Source organism: Somniosus microcephalus, chromosome 13, assembly GCF_052327205.1.
Source record: "Somniosus microcephalus isolate GS21.2 chromosome 13, FLI_Smic_1.0, whole genome shotgun sequence".
Lineage (NCBI taxonomy): Eukaryota > Metazoa > Chordata > Chondrichthyes > Squaliformes > Somniosidae > Somniosus > Somniosus microcephalus.
In genome coordinates, this window is record NC_140999.1 from 18,917,422 (window position 1) to 18,933,932 (window position 16,511).

Genomic DNA, 16,511 nt, shown 5'->3' on the forward strand with positions numbered 1-16,511 from the left:
TTGGAGGAATTTTCTGCTCATCCAGGACTATATGTCGGACAAGCAGCATGACAAATCAGAGACAGTGGGGAGAATTTTAGGGGGGAAAATTGGCTCGTGCCCCCTTTGGGGAGAATACTTCGCCGGATCACGGCCGGCACCCCGCAGGAGGAGGCCACTGGGGGCAGGTGCTGGCAGGCAGTCCAAAAAAAAGGCTGCCCGGCACCTGCCCTTTAATTATCGCCGCCCCGGCCGCAAAAGCGCCCCCCTGACCCTGTCGGACATAGCGTCCGGCGGTAGGTCAGGGGGTGCGAGCCAAGTTTGCGGTCAGGGTGCAGCGCCACTGGGTGCTACCGCTGCCACTAACCTCCTGCTGAATTTTGCCCGCCGCAAAGCAAACAAATTTTTCCCCCTTAACCCCAAAAAAGGGTTTGGTGGGAGGTTAAAGTGTTAAAAAACTGATTCCTGACCACAACCCGCTCACTTCCGGTTTTAACGGAGGCGAGACGGTGGGATGGGCAGCCAACCTGCTCCCAGGAGGCGGGTCGCCCAATTAAATATTATAATGAGGCTGGCGTGCCTCAAATTTAACCACCATGTTAAATTTAACTGTGGCTGGTCAGGTTTCACAGGCTTCGGGAAACCCGACAGCTAATGGAAGGCGAGGACTGCATCCTTGCCTCACTCACACCCCGCATCGGAGACCCCCACGAGGCCTCTGATTCCCCCTACCCCCAGGCCTCCGATTTCCCCACCATAAGGCCTCAGATCGCCTTCGCGGACACCCCTCCCCCGCCCCCCCCTAATGATCTTCAGGCCAGCCCCGATCCTCTCTCACTCCCCCCAATGCTCGAATCCAGCCCCGATTTTCTCTCTCTCTCCCCCCCCACCCCGATCCTCCTCCGGCCTCCGATGTTCTCTCCCTCCTCCCCCTCGATGCTCGAGTCTGGCCCCCGAACACCCCCCACCTGATCCCTCCCTCCCTCCTCTCTGCGGTCTAGTGCCCCAGGCCTACCCGCCCGCTGCCAGCCAGCATCTCCATCTGGCTGGCTGCCGATGGAAAACAGAGGTTTGAAATGCAGGGCAGGAGTCTGCGGGAAACCTGTTCTCCCGGGTTTCCCGACTGCTTCCTAGCACCCCGCTCCCAACCCGCCTCCCGATTAAAATTCCGGCCAATGGAGGGGTCAAGAGATGTGGTGGTGAGGGGTGGTAAAATCTCTCGGTGGAGCTGGCCAAGAATCTCTCACAACAGAGTGCGAGGTGTTGAGGCTAACGCTCTCTCAGTGGGTAAGGCTGCCAAAGATCTTAAGAGTGGGATGGGGCTGGCATGCTCTCTCAGTGGGTAGGGAGGGACTCTCTCAGCGGGGGGAATCTAAGAAAACCTCAGGATGGCTCTGCCATTTGCATTTGTATCTCACATGGCAGGCTAAGCACAGGCCAGGGGGATGCTGGAACATAGTCCACTGAAAAAGCACCAACATTAAAACGTAATGCCATCTCTTCGCTCGAGCAATTCAAAACTATACCCACCACTCACCTCAATCTCTATAGCCATGTAACTTTTTCTGCCTCAAATGTTTATCGATTTTTCTGCTAAAAAAAAAATGTAATGGTCTCTGCCTCAAATATTCCCCGTGGCAAAGCATCCCACGCACTCACGATTCTCTGCAAAGAAACAGCACTATAGCAATAATGTCAAAAAAGAAATTGACCTGGTCTGGTAAACAAATTTTTAATACAATTTTCACTTGGCCCGCCAGGCGTAACGAGGCCCGAAAATGGCTCCCCCCCCCCCCCCCCACCTGTTAGGCCAGTGCTTCAGCTGTGCCATTCTGCTGGGCATCCAGAGTGCCGCCTACATCAGGCATTAGGCCCTCTTACTATGCAAATCAGAGTACTAGGACCACCCCCCCCCCCCGCCATTACAATTTTGATGGAAAACTGGGCGGAGCCTGCACCATGGAGACACTGCCCAGCTTTAATGGGAGATACAAAAGTAGAGACCGCAAGAAGGTAAGTTTAAAAAAAATTATATTTGTGGGTCAAGGAGAGGGCCTTTGCTGCCCCAGGCTCCCCATCCCATTCCACCCCACACCTCACCTATCTTCCTACCGACCCAGCTCAGCCTCCAGGCCTGCCTGATATTACGCCAACCCAATGCCACCAAGCTGCAATCAGGTGTCCGTTTGTTGCCTGCAGCTTGCCAGTGGCATGGTAATGAGGCCCGTCCCTCAAAATGGGATCAGGCAGCTGGCTTGCCACCCGATAGTTGAAATCTACCCCAGTTGATTGCATGGATTATGAGGAGATCCTAACTCAAATAATGTCCAAATGAATCTCTGGATTCACGATTAAAATTTGCACAATAAACTGAGTCACTGTTGCTATTCCGTCTATTTAGATGTTACACCGGAACTATCTATTTTTAAATCATTTATATGTGTTGACAGAAATTAAAGTAGTGGGGTGACTAGATTTTTCCAGTTGATATCTGATCTTTATTCTATATATGAAATATCCGTTAATAATTAAAATCAGTAAGTGCGTCACTGAATTCCATGTAATATCAGATAATAAACTGTGTATAAGCACGTGAAATTGCTCCTGGTGATGACTAGGTTTGTTTAGATTATTTTTTCCAGGCAGCAGGATACACTTAATTCCTACAAACAAAAAGAAAATACTGCAGATGCCGGAAATCTGAAATAAAAACAGAAAATGCTGGAGATACTCAGCAGGTCAGGCAGCATCTGTGAAGAAAGAAACAGAGTTAACGTTTCAGGTCGATGACCTTTCGTCAGAACTGGAAAAAAGCAGGAAATGGAACAGATTTTTAAGCAAGTGTAGGGGCTGGGAAAGGGGGGAGGGGATGAAAGAACAAAAGGGAAGGTCTGTGATAGGCTGGAAGGCAGGAGAGGTTAAGAGACATTGAGAGACATTCAAGGCAAGAGGAGATGGTAACGGGACAGGCTAAGAAGCAAAGGATGGCTCTAGATGAAGTATAAATTGCGCTGGCAGAATGAAAGACAGCTGCCATGTGGGAGAGAAGAACAGAAAGCACAAACAAAAAATATATATATGATAGGGGCCGAGGTTATGATCTGAAATTGCTGAACTCTATGTTGAGTCCAGAAGGCTGTAAAGTGCCTAATTGAAAGATGAGGTTCTGTTCCTCGAGCTTACGTTGAGCTTCAGTGGAACAATGCGGGAGGCCGAGGGCAGTGAGGTCTGAGTGGGAGTGAAGTGGAGAATTAAAGTGACAGGCGACCGGAAGCTCGGGGTCCCCCTTACGGACTGAACAGAGATGTTCCGCAAAGCGATCACCCAATCTGCGTTTGGTCTCCCCAATGTAGAGGAGACCACATCGTGAGCAGCGAATACAGTATACTAAATTGCAAGAAGTACAAGTAAATCGCTGTTTCACCTGGAAGGGGATTTGGGGCCCTGGACAGTGGGAAGGGGGGAGGTATAAGGGCATGTGTTGCATCTCCTGCGCTTGCACGGGAAGGTCCCGGGCAAAGGGGAAGGGGTATTGGGGGTGATAGAGCAGTGGACCAGGGTGTCGCGGAGGGAGCGGTCCCTTTGGAATGCTGAAAGGGGAGGTGAGGGGAAGATATGTTTGGTGGTGGGATCACGCTGGAGATGGCGGAAATGGCGGAGGATGATTAGTTGAATGTGGAGGCTGGTGGGGTGAAAGGTGAGGACAAGGGGAACTTTGTCGTGGTTCCGGGAGGGAGGGGCAGGGGTGAGGGCAGAAGTGCAGGAGATAGAACGGACACGGTCAAGGGCCATGTCAACCACAGTAGAGGGGAATCCTTGGTTGAGGAAAAAGGAAGATATGTCGGAAGCACTGGTATGGAAGGTGGCATTGTCAGAGCAGATGCGGCGGAGACGGAGAAACTGGGAGAATGGAATAGAGTCCTTACAGGAGGCGGGGTGGGAGGAAGTGTAGTCCAGGTAGCTGTGGGAGTCAGTGGACTTGTAGTGAATGTTTGTCAATAACCTATCCCCAGAGATGGAGATGGAGAAGTCGAGGAAGGGAAGGGAAGAGTCGGAGATGGAGCAAGTGAATGTGAGGGAAGGGTGGAAATTGGAAGCAAAGTGAATGAAATTATCTAGTTCAGGGCGAGAGCAGGAAACAGCACTGATACAGTCATCAATGTACCGGAAAAAGAGGTGAGGGAGGGGATCTGAGTAGGACTGGAACAAAGAGTGTTCCACATATCCCACGAAAAGGCAAGCATAGCTAGGACCTATGCGGGTTCCCATAGCAACACCTTTGATTTGGAGGAAGTGAGTGGAGTCAAAGGAGAAGTTGTTCAATGTGAGAACAAGTTCAGCCAGGCGGAGGAGGGTGGTGGCGGATGGGGACTGGTCAGGCCTCTGTTCAAGAAAGAAGCGGAGCGCCCTCAGGCCATCCTGGTAGGGGATGGAGGTGTAGAGGGACTGTACATCCATGGTGAAAAGGAGGCGGTTGGGACCAGGAAACTGTTAAAGTGGTGGAGGGCGTCGGAAGAGTCGCGGATGTAGGTGGGAAGAAACTGGGCAAGGGGAGAAAAAATACAGTCAAGATAGGAAGAGATAAGTTCCGTGGGACAAGAACAGGCTGCAACGATGGGTCTACGCTTAATTACTAGACTGGTTATTCTCACTCAATTGAATAAGTTATCTCTGTTTAATGAATGAGCTCTCTCGCATAAGTTGCTATCTGTTCCTAGCTTCATTCCAATCTGTGTAGTTGGAACAGAAAATAAGAAAATGGTATAAATGATTGAAAAATAGCTGTATTTATTTTAAAATTGAAACAGTCATTGCGACTGTGTTTTTTAAAAAACAGTATGAAGTATATTACAGCAAGGGGTTTGGTGGAAACCATATCAGCAGACTCAAAGGCAATGTGAACAAATGGGTGGTAATTAAACTACAGAGCAAAATATCATGCAAATAAACAATTTATAGGGAACATAGGGCTATGTTCAGCTAAAACAGTTCAGGCTAGACAAGAAATAACCAGAGACAAAACTGTGCATAAGAGACAAATATAGTTAAGCAGGCTATGAAATTATCCATAATATGGAATTAAATCCAAGTAAGTATATATACTGTAAAGTTAGACAAATGTGGACTAAGAAAATTTAACTAATTGCATGCTTGTCCAGTCGGAAAGTACCATGATCATTTTAAATGAGAAAAAAGTGATATTCAGAAACAACTTTATAGCAATTTTAATTACTATTGAAATAAGCATAATAGATTCATGTTAGTTTTGAATAAGTCCTAAATTATAGATAAAAGAATTGCATTTTCTTAAATTGTAATTAGACATGTGTTATGTATATATTGAAATACCACTTTGCTCCATTGATTCTAATATGATCAAGTTAATATGCACAGCATCTGTAAAGCTTGATATCTTGTGTAACATAAGGACATCTGACTTCATTAAGATCATTAAATGCTGCCGATTATCTCCAAGAATTACAGAGTTTAGTGCACCCATTAATTTCAGCAGTTAAACAATTGCAGGGCTCCGTTGATAAATACCAGACATTAAGGTTAGTTATCTTATTGATGCCAGTTGTATAATTCTTCCCATTTGCATTCCACTTTCCAATTATCCGTATTTATGTAAATGGTCTGGAACATGAAAGCAAAGTCTGTAATTATAACCTCGTTTTTTTTTTCTCTTGCCAAAAGATCTTTCATATGACCTATGACCTAGCCAGTGCAGTGATGAGAATATTTAATCTTATTGGAATGATGCTTCTTTTGTGCCACTGGGATGGATGCCTACAGTTCCTTGTGCCATTGCTTCAGGACTTTCCAAATGATTGTTGGGTGTCTTTAAATAATATGGTGGTAAGTACCGAATTAGCATCATTTCCTAATCTTGGTTAATCTTTATCATTGTCACTAAACATTTTGTATTTCTGTTACTTCTTTCATGCAATGTATTTCCCCAACATGACAAAAAAGCATGTTAGGGTCTATTTAGGCTGGTGCAAGAGAATGAATATGAAATATAAAATCTTTGCTAAAGCATTTCTATTTTAGCTGTGATCCAGATCAAGTAAAGTTCCAAAGTCCATAAATGCTATTTTAACCTGGCAAAATCAATTTGACCTTTGTCTAAAATGGTGACACTGTAGTCTATTAACATAAGGAACAGACTGCACCCTTATAAAGAAAACAAATCAGTTGGAGGTGTGGCACTTATAAGAGGTAATAATTGGCCCAGAAATTCGGGTCGGGGGCTTCCCGCGGGTGCAAGCCCCCGACCTGCACTTACCTTGCGCGCCGACCGTTGAGCTGTGGGCTCCCGTGGAATTCTGATCCGGGGCCTGGTCCAGCTGCCGGCGCGCAGTGCTTGCATATCCCAGGGGCGCAGTTAGTTCGATGCATCCCCTGGGATCACATGGGCCATGGGCAGCCAATCGGAGCAGGGAATGCTCCATTCATAATTCTGACAGGAAGTGCTGTCAAGACTTATAAATACTACAGCCCCAAAATAGCACTAAACCTTCAAATACATTTTTTTAAAAGTCGCATTTTTAAAATTAACTATAAATTACATGAAATAACTATTTTAAACAATAATTTAAATTTTTGAAAAAAATAATTTTATATTCTAACAGGGCTAAAAATAAACTTACCTTGCTTTAAAGTATTTAAAAATAATAAACCTGTGGAAAAAATGTTTTTTAATTTTAATTAATTCACCACTTACCTTGTAAAAAGCAGGCCTTACACCTGCTTTTTACATTTCTAAATTCTGCAGGCTTACGTTCCCGGAGAAACCTGTAAAAAAAAAACTAAGTTTGATGCGCACGCGCAGCCTCCCCCGCGCACGCGTTCGACCTCTGAACCTCTTCGTTCAGAGTAACGGAAGTGCCGGTTTCCCACGCATGCGCAGTGCATGCAGGAAACCGGCATTTCCATCGGGCCTACGGGTGAGTACCCCGTGCGTACTCACCCGTGGAGACCCGAAGTTCTGGGCCTTTAATTTTTGCCGGGAGTGCTTAAATTTCCGTGAGATCTATATTGAGGGGTGACTTATATGTGCATCAAAATGGAAGTTAATACTTAAAAGGAAAATGTAACTTACTGGACATGATTTTTTCATTCATATTTAGTACAAGCAATTTCTTAAATACAAGAATGGTTTGTTTATTTCAAAGGCCATATCACAGTTACTGTAACGTGTCTAGATACAGTACAACTTTACGGATGAAAGTTAACTGCTTTACCATTAAAAATGTTGTGATATGTTCTTTGCTTTCTCATTAGAATGAATTATTCCATTAAAGGAATGATATACAAATATTGGCAAATTAACTATATATGGAATTCGTGTTCCAATCATAATAGTTCTTGGCAATATAGTTTTAAATTTATCAAGATTAAACTCTAACTCAAATAGAAATGATTAATTGTATTAATATTAATTGAAAATAATTTATTACTATGCAAGAGTTTGCTTTGAAAGTGATTATTTTCACAGTCAAATTCTAATTATTATAAATTATGGAACTGTACAACATTCAAGTTGGAAGGAACAAAATGTTATTATGACTGAGTGTTGTTGCAATTTACAGTGCAGTGTAATTCATATCTATCACTAAACTTAATATGAAGTGATACATCTTGGAAGTAAGAATGGGGAAAGAAAATAAACATCAAATGATAAGATTTTAACTGAAGTAGAGAAGTAGAAGGACCTTGGTACAGTATGTAAATACAGACTATCAAAAGTAGCAGAGGGACGATGCTGACATTGTAGTTAAGGAGGAGGAGTGTGAAATATTAGGTGAGATAAAGATAGTGAGAGAGGAATTATTAAGGGGTTTAGCATCTTTGAAAGTAGATAAATCGCCAGGCCCGGATGAAATGTATCCCAGGATTTTAAGAGAAGCAAGGGAGGAAATAGCGGAAGCTCTGGCCATCATTTCTCAATTCTCTCTGGCTACAGGTGTGGTGCTGGAGGACTGCTAATGTTGTAATGTTGTTTAGAAAGGGAGTAAGGGATAGACCGAGTAATTACAGGCCAGTCAGCCTAACCTCGGTGGTGGGCAAATTTTTGGAAAAAATTCTGAGGGGCAGTATTAATCATCATTTAGAAAGGCACAGATTAATCAAGGGCAGTCAGCATGGATTTGTTAAGGGAAGGTCGTGTCTGACTAACTTGATTGAATTTATTGAGGAGGTAACAAGGAGGGTTGATGAGGGTAGTGCATTTGATGTAATCTACATGGATTTTAGCAAGGCCTTTGACAAGGTCCCACATGGCAGACTGGTCAGAAAAGTAAAAGCCCATGGGATCCAAGGGAAAGTGGCAAGTTGGATCCAAAATTGGCTCAGTGGCAGGAAGCAAAGGGTAATGGTCAACGGGTGTTTTTGTGACTGGATCCAGTGGGGTTCTGCAGGGCTCAGTACTAGGCCCCTTGCTTTTTGTGGTATACATCAATGATTTAGATGTCAATGTAGGGGGCATGATTTAAGAAGTTTGCAGATAATACAAAAATTGGCTGTGTGGTTGATAGTGAGCAAGAAAGCTGTAGACTGCAGGAAGACATCAATGGATTGGTCAGGTGGTCGGAAAAGTGGCAAATGGAATTCATTCCGGAGAAGTGTGAGGTAATGCATTTGGAGAGGGCTAACAAGGCAAGGGAATACACAATAAATGGTAGGATACTGAAAAGTGTAGAAGAACAGAGGGACCTTGAGTGCATGTCCACAGATCCCTGAAGATAGCAGGGCAGTTAGATATGGTGGTTAGGAAGGCAAACGGGACACTTTCCTTTATTAGCCAAGGCATAGAATATAAGAGCAGCGAGGTTATGCTTGAACTGTATAAAACACTAGTTGGGCCACAGCTAGAGTACTGCGTACAGGTCTGGTCACCACATTACAGGAAAGATATGATTGCACTAGAGAGGGTACAGAGGAGATTTATGAGGGTGTTGCCAGGACTGGAGAATTTTAGCTATGAGGAAAGATTGGATAGGCTGGGGTTGTTTTCTTTGGAACAGAGGAGGCTGAGGGGAGACTTGATTGAGGTGTATAAAATTATGAGGGGCTTAGTGGATAGGAAGGACCTATTTCCCCTAGCAGAGAGGTCAATAACCAGGGGGCATAGATTTAAAGTAATTGGTAGAAGGATTAGAGGGGAGTTGAGGAGAACTTTTATCACCCAGAAGTGGTGGGGGTCTGGAACTCACTACCTGAAAGAGTGGTAGAGGCAGAAACGTGCAGCACATTTAAAAAGTCCTTGGATATGCACTGAAGTGCCGCAACCTACAAGGCTACGGACCAAGAGCTGGAAATTGGGATTAGGCTCGATAGCTCCTTTTTGGCCAGCACAGGCACGATGATGGGTCGGCTGGCCTCTTTCTGTGCCATAAATTTCTATGATTCAGTGTAATAAAGCCATTGAAAGAGATAAATGAAATCTTTGGTTTTGTATCAGAGGCATTGAATACAAAAGCAAAGAAGTAGTGTTAAACTTAGTGTAGATCTTAGGCCATTGTACACAGTTTTGGCCACCCCATTAGAGGCAAGATTTAAAACCAAAGGAAAGGGTATAGAGTAGCTTCACTAGGATGCATGGTTACAAGAAGGACTTGAGAAGCTAAGGCTTTTCTCACTGGCACGGAGGGTTAAGGGGCCACCCGCTGGTGTTTTTCAAGATAATGAAGGGTTATGATAAGTAAATAGTGATGGATTGTTAGCACTAGTCCATGATACGGCAATGGGGGGGGGGGCACAAATTTAAGATAATCACAGAAGGAATTAAAGGGAAGTTACACAATACGGTTGTAGGAAAGTCCATAAAATCTTTTAGAAAGAGAATGAGATAGTTGCTTAAGAAAGTGGAATATTAAAGGGTATGACAGGAGAGTGGAATTTAAACTAGGTGACTTGTGTGGAGAGACATATTGGCACAGTCATGAGGGTCAAATGGTCTGTTTCTGTGCTGTCTTATTCTATGATTCTATGATCAATGAACTGTATTTTATTCCGAGTTAATCTAGTCTCACTTTTTTTGACTACCTCATCAATATACCCTGTCTTACTTCTATTAAATGAGTTTCTTATTCCCAATATAATCATATTAATAAGGGTTGTCCATGTTTCATCATTTTCTCAAGAATAGAAAATGCATGTGGGGAGGAGGTTAATGTTTCATACATCTCTACATTTATTTGTAATATAATAATAATGCCTCATATGCCAGCATTTCATAGCCATCATGTGACACTTTTCTGTCAAACTTAATTACAGACAAATTTATTCTTGATACATTTCTTACAGCTGGTAGGTTGTTGGAAGATATTAGCCTTTCATTTAGAATGTGCTGCCTCCACCAAAAGGAAATATCTTACTAAAAGGCAAGTCAGAATACCTGTAGCCTGTGACTTAAAAAAAAATAACTTCATCAGTCAGACTGCAAGTATTTTTAGCCTTTTCTTTAGGGTATGCTTTGAAGAGAACAATAAGAAAAAAAATGCTCTTCACCCATGTTGAAAATTTTGGGCTGGATTTTCCTTAAGCTGTTGGGAAGGAGGCGGGACTACAACTTTCGGGTTTTGGTCCCACCTCCATCGACGTCCGGCCACTCGATGCGATTTTCCCTTGATTGACCTTGTTGAGCCTGCCCAGCGGGCTCAGCAGGCCAATTAAGGGCCACCCGGCAACAGGTGACATCACAGACTGAAATTTCATCTGTCAAGAGTTTTTGACAGATGAAATATCAGTGTTTCACAGCTGTTTGAAGCTGTCAAACACTGACTTCTAACCTGTGTCCTTCTACGCAGACTCAGTTAGAACTGTCACCGGCAATGAAAGCTGAAGGCTGTCACTTTTGACAGATCGCAGCCGTTCAGCTTTCAGTTCCAGCTGAGTGATGGACTCCCGCAGCCTAGAGGAAGAAAGGCTGTTAAGGTAAGTACAGGTAATTTAAACTTCTTTACACACTTTAGACACACCAAACACACTTACCTTTGCACTCATGCGCCCATCACTCACCTGAACACCGACATCACGACCCCTCCAAGTCCTTCAACCCGACGGCCCGCCTGCTCTAACCTGGCGTGGTTTGGAGCCGTCGGGAATCCCATACAACACCCCTCAAAATAGGGATTAGGCTAAAAACTGCCTGTTAACTACCTGTTAACGGGCAGTTAATTGGCACTAATCCCTTCCCGCCTCGGGTCGGCGGGTCCCAGTGCGGGGCGGGTACCCGCCTCCTCTGAAACTTACGTGAAGGCAGGTTTTGGGCAGGATGGTGTCGGGACCCCCGAATTCGGGATTTTTGCCCCCCCCCCGCACGCCTAAAAGCCCGCCTCATGGCACCCTGAAAATCTGGCCCTTTATCTCTCCATAATTAAAGTAATTTGAAAATGATCACTTGCAAAGGTTATTCAACCTCACCCTATCTACAGCTCAGACTTTACTTAACGTTACATTGTTTTATCAAGAAATTTGTCTCCTCTGGCACAGGCACAGTGGACTGAAAGGACTCCCTCTGTACTCTAAATTCCATGATTCCTCAACATCACAAATTCTGTCTGCTCTATTTTGCTTTAACAGTCGAATTTCCATTATCGACCATAATGAAGAGGACCTTGGTTGGTTGATGGAAACTGGCAGATAATTGGTAATTCCAAATTTTTCTTCTTGCATGTGTGAAATATCAATTACCCTGTGCAGAAGAATGAAGGCATGCACAACACAAATAACAACATCAACAACAACAACTTGTATTTATATAGCGCCTTTAACGTAGTAAAACGTCCGAAGGCACTGCACAGGAGCATTATCAAACACAATTTGACACCGAGTCACATAAGAAGATATTAAGGCAGGTGACCAAAAGCTTGGTGAAAGAGGTAGGTTTTAAGGAGCGTCTTAAAGGAGGATAGAGAAGTAGCGAGGCGGAGAGGTTTAGGCAGGGAATTCCAGAGCTTAGGGCCTAGGCAGCTGAAGGCACGGCCACCAATGGTGGAGCGATTATAATCATAGAGCTGAGGTTTGAGGTGTTCCACCGGCACAAACGAGACGATAGCGCTCCGAAAATTGCGGGGAATGACTTACCGCCCCGTTCCTGCCGTCGCTGTGGTCGCGACAATCCTGTCGCTGGGTGACCAGAGCGCCCCCTTAAGTCAGGCAGTAGGCCCATTTAAAATGCAAATCGAGGTCCTATGACGCACTTAGGACCATGATTGCCATTTTAGGAGAGTACTGGATGGAACAATGCTTGATGTAGGCTCCATCCAGTCTCAGCTGGTAGTCCAGTCGAAGAGGATCTCATCGGTAAGTGTGTTTTCTTTTTTTGGGGCAGGGACCACCAGGAGTGCCTTCCGCTCCCCCCCCACCCCCCAACCTCCCCCCACACACCCCCAGGATCTACCCGCAGTTGCTGCCAGCATCCCCGGCTGACCAACATTCCTGTGGATCACAACCAGCAAACAGCCTCAGTTTGTTTGTTCGCCATCCACCACTCATGGTTGGTTTCAAAGGAGGCCCAGGCCTCAAGACCGCAGTGACCTCTTTGCCTCCGGAACAGGCAGACAGTACGTTCCTTTGACCAGCTGCCCAAAATGTCAAAATCTACCCCATAGTTTCATTCACCAAACCAAAAAGTCGATACGAAGAACAGAATGAAACAGTATATCATTCCAGTATCTCGTGCAAGGGTTTTGTCCTGGATTTTACAGATACTTCAGGAAATTGTTCAATTGGAAAATGTGCAACTCAGCTTTAACTGAGAGCAGCAGTGCTTTAAGAGGTGATGTCACACTAGCTATCCCACTCTGTGACCCCACCACACTCCTTGTGCATCAGCGAGCTTGTTGGAAGTATTGATTTGAGTTGATCACACAAAATGCAGGAAGGCTAGCTGCACGTGTTACTTGCACATGCTGCATAGAGGTCCTGCAATGTGACTGTATAATTGACTTCTATATTCCTTTCTTTTCCTGAACAAACACACGCACAAAAATTATCTATCTAACCCTATCTCTCGTGATCTTTACATTTCTGTTTAGTTGCAAGTCCCCTCTGCGTAGCACTGAAAACATGAAACAATGGCCCATAATTTGCGATCAGCGGCGAAGCTAAGGCATTCACTGCTGACCTCGCAGAAAGCTGCCCACAGAGATCTTGCGATTTCTGTGGCAAGAACTTTACCTTTCTCGACGTGCAATTTGCTTGTAGCGCCGTGTAACGGGAATCCCGGGTGCGCTGCTCCAGTGACGTCAACAAGCTGTCTAAGCAGCCAATCGCATTGAAGAATTCTCACAGACAGCAAACCAGGAAGTGGAAAGCACTGATTATCTGCACTTTTTAAAAAATGTTGCAGAGAGCGAAATAAAGATTGGGACATACCCTGTGCAGCCTGTGTCGGAGCAGTGAATGACTGACCACAACTTCAGGATTTCCACGGTTAAATGCGCATGCGCTAAATCCTGAAGTTACATTCAGTTTCAGAGGGGTAATGACAGCGAACGATGACAGTTCACCGTTATTACCGACCACAAAAATCCAGGCCATTGATTTGACTTTTTTCCTGAAATGCACCAAATTAAATTCCCATTTAATGCTGATGCTTAACTCCTCTCAGAGATCATTTCCGTCTGGTGTCAGTAAAAAAATATTAATTTTTCTCCTTTGCCTAAACAATTTTGGCTTTATTTGTTCCTCAGTAATTAAGTCATCTGCTTTCAACCTGATGAGATATGCAAGTGTGTTTTATCTAGAGGGATGAGCAGCCAGAAATGTTGATGTGGCCCCACCAAACATTCACCCATCCATGCAGATACAATCGTGCCTGTTAGTTGTTTGATGTCCTTAATTGTATTCATGTAACTACTTGCATCAGCAGATAAACATGGTAATCAAAAGGTATAATCTCCAAATACACAAAGTGGAAAAAAATGAATACATTATTTGGGACTGCAGAGACTATCTCCATTCAAGCATTAACTGAATAGCTGTTCACTGATTCTTATGCTAATGCAGTGGTAACTATTTCGATTATGCACTCTGGTGTACTTATTATAAAGAAGAATGAGTGTTTCTGGCTGACAAGTGGTTCTGAATTTGTTTCAGGGGGCTTGTATTCTGGCACAATGGACACATAGGTATAATTTTATTTCCAGTTCCAAACCCACATCTTATTACAAGCTCTTGCAGGACTAAGCATTAACTATCAGGCCGCGATTTTTTCATTGGCGGCGGGTTGGGTATATGTCAGGTGGTTTCTGGCTTCCAGTCCCGCCCCCAACTGCATCTGGCCCACAGACGTGATTTTACATTGATTGACCTTGTTAAGCACGCCCTGTGGGCTTGCCGGCCAATTAAGAGGAAGCCGGTCAGATGACGTCATTTGATGACGCGTCATCTGCTAGTTTTCTTAAAGGGACCATGCACAATATCTTTTTGACAACTGATTTCTCAGTGTTTGACAGCATTGAAGTGCTGCAAACACTGCCAATCACTTTACAAAGGTGAGCTCTTGCACCCAGGCTCTCCAATGACTATCTCCAAAGGCTGGAATAGATGGCAGCTGCAGGTGAGATGACAGAAGCGATCTGTCACTGGTGAGAGAGGTTCTCCCAATAAAATGCCACTGTACATGGATTTCAAATCTTGTTACCTAAAGAAATGTGTAAATGCATTAAAACTGAATTTCCCAACATTTTCTTACCTCTGAGACTCACCAGTGCACCATTGGATCCTTCACACCACTTCTGCAGCTGTCATCAATCCAGAAACATTACAGCAGACTCACAACACACCACACTTACCTGGCGTGGTGTCTGGATGTCGGGAAACCCGAGGCAGAAGCGGCAAAATTTAAAAATAGCCTGTCAACTACTATCAGCTACCTGTTAACAGGCAGGTAATTGGCTTTAATCCTCTTCTCACCACTAGGTGTCGGGTCCATGCGCAAATCGGGGACCCAACAATTGGGAAAATTGTTCGGAGGTGGGTTGACGGCGGGATCGCAACCCGCCGTCAATCAAAACGATTTTAACCTTTGACCCGCCTCCAAACCCGCCCCCTCAGTGCCGATAAAATCGCGGCCTCAGTGACAACAGTGCTGGTCATAGCACTACAGAAACTGTCAAGGCATGATAGTTTTGAGAGCTGATACTAGAGCCCACTCATAGGCCGCAATTTTGTGATCGGTGTCAGGGTGGGTGCGGGTCAGCTGGTTTCTGGGTTCCAGTCCCACACCCAGCTGCCTCCGCTCTACAGACGTGATTTTCCCTTGATTGATCTTGTTGAGCCCGCCCTGCGGGCTTACCGGCCAATTAACAGGAAGCGGGTCTGATGATGTCATCTACCGGTTTCCTTAAAGGGACCACGCACAATTTTATTTTGACAGTTGATTTCTCAGTGTTTGACAGCATTGGGGTGCTGAAAACATTGACAATCACTGCACAAAGGTAAACTCTTGCACCCAGGCTCTCCAATGACTCCCTCCATATGCTGGAATAGATGGCAGCTGCAGGTGAGATGACAAAAGCGATCAGTCACTGGTGAGAGAGGTTCTCCCAATGAGGTGGCACTGGACATATAGTTGGATTTAAAAACTTGTACGCTAAAGAAATCTGTAAATGTTTTAAAAATGCAGTAACCAACATTTTCTTTGCTCTGAAACTCACCATGTGCAACATTGGATCCTTCACACCACTTCTGCAGCTGAAATCTTTTCACAAACATTACACCAGACTCACAACACGCCACACTTACCTGGCGTGGTGTCCGGATGTCAGGAAACCCGACCCAGAAGTGGGAAAATCCAAAAACAGGCTGAAAACTACTGACAAGTACCTGTTAATAGGCAGGTAATTGCCTTTAATCCGTTTCCCGCCGCTAGGTGTCGGGTCCATGTGCAAATCGGGGACCCAACACTTGGGAAAGCTGTTTGGAGCACTTTAACCTCTGAGCGCCGGCAAAATCGCGACCAAAGATTCAGTGGATTGGTTATAAGATAGGAAAATCCAGTAAAATCTTGCCTTCATAGTGTTTGGTGGTTAACATTTATGACAGTTCAACCACACCAGTGTGCATTTATATATTGCCTTTAATGTAGAAAAATGTGCCAAGGTGCTTTACAGAAGCATAATCAATCTGATTCAATGGTCAGTAAAAGGCCAAAATCACGTGAAAGCAGTATGCTGTCTCATTATTCACATGGGTAAGACCATGGACTCAGGAATGCATTAAGAGTTTAAACATCTAGTTCAAAGCGTCTAATTTCAAGTTTTTATTCACTAACTATGATACATGGGGGTGAAATTCACTTTGGGCGTTAACGCAAAATAGGCGCTAGCCAATCGGCAACCCGTTTTACACACCACCCGATATTCGTTTCTATTGACTTCATTGGAAATAAATATTGGGTAGGGTATAAATAAGAACATAAGAAATAGGAGCAGGAGTAGGCCAAACGGCCCCTCGAGCCTGCTCCGCCATTCAGTAAGATCACGGCTGATATTCGAACTCAACTCCACTTTCCTGCC

General features: G+C 44.5%; 1 protein-coding gene across 1 annotated transcript in view; it reads left to right on the forward strand.

Annotated features, from left to right (window-relative positions):
* hcn2b (hyperpolarization activated cyclic nucleotide-gated potassium channel 2b) overlaps window positions 1-16,511 on the forward strand; it is a 185,947-nt gene that overhangs the window by 62,989 nt on the left and 106,447 nt on the right. Inside the window, exon 3 of the mRNA XM_086004598.1 lies at window positions 5,677-5,838. Coding sequence (XP_085860724.1) covers window positions 5,677-5,838 — 162 coding nt within the window. The remainder of the gene's footprint in view (window positions 1-5,676; window positions 5,839-16,511) is intronic.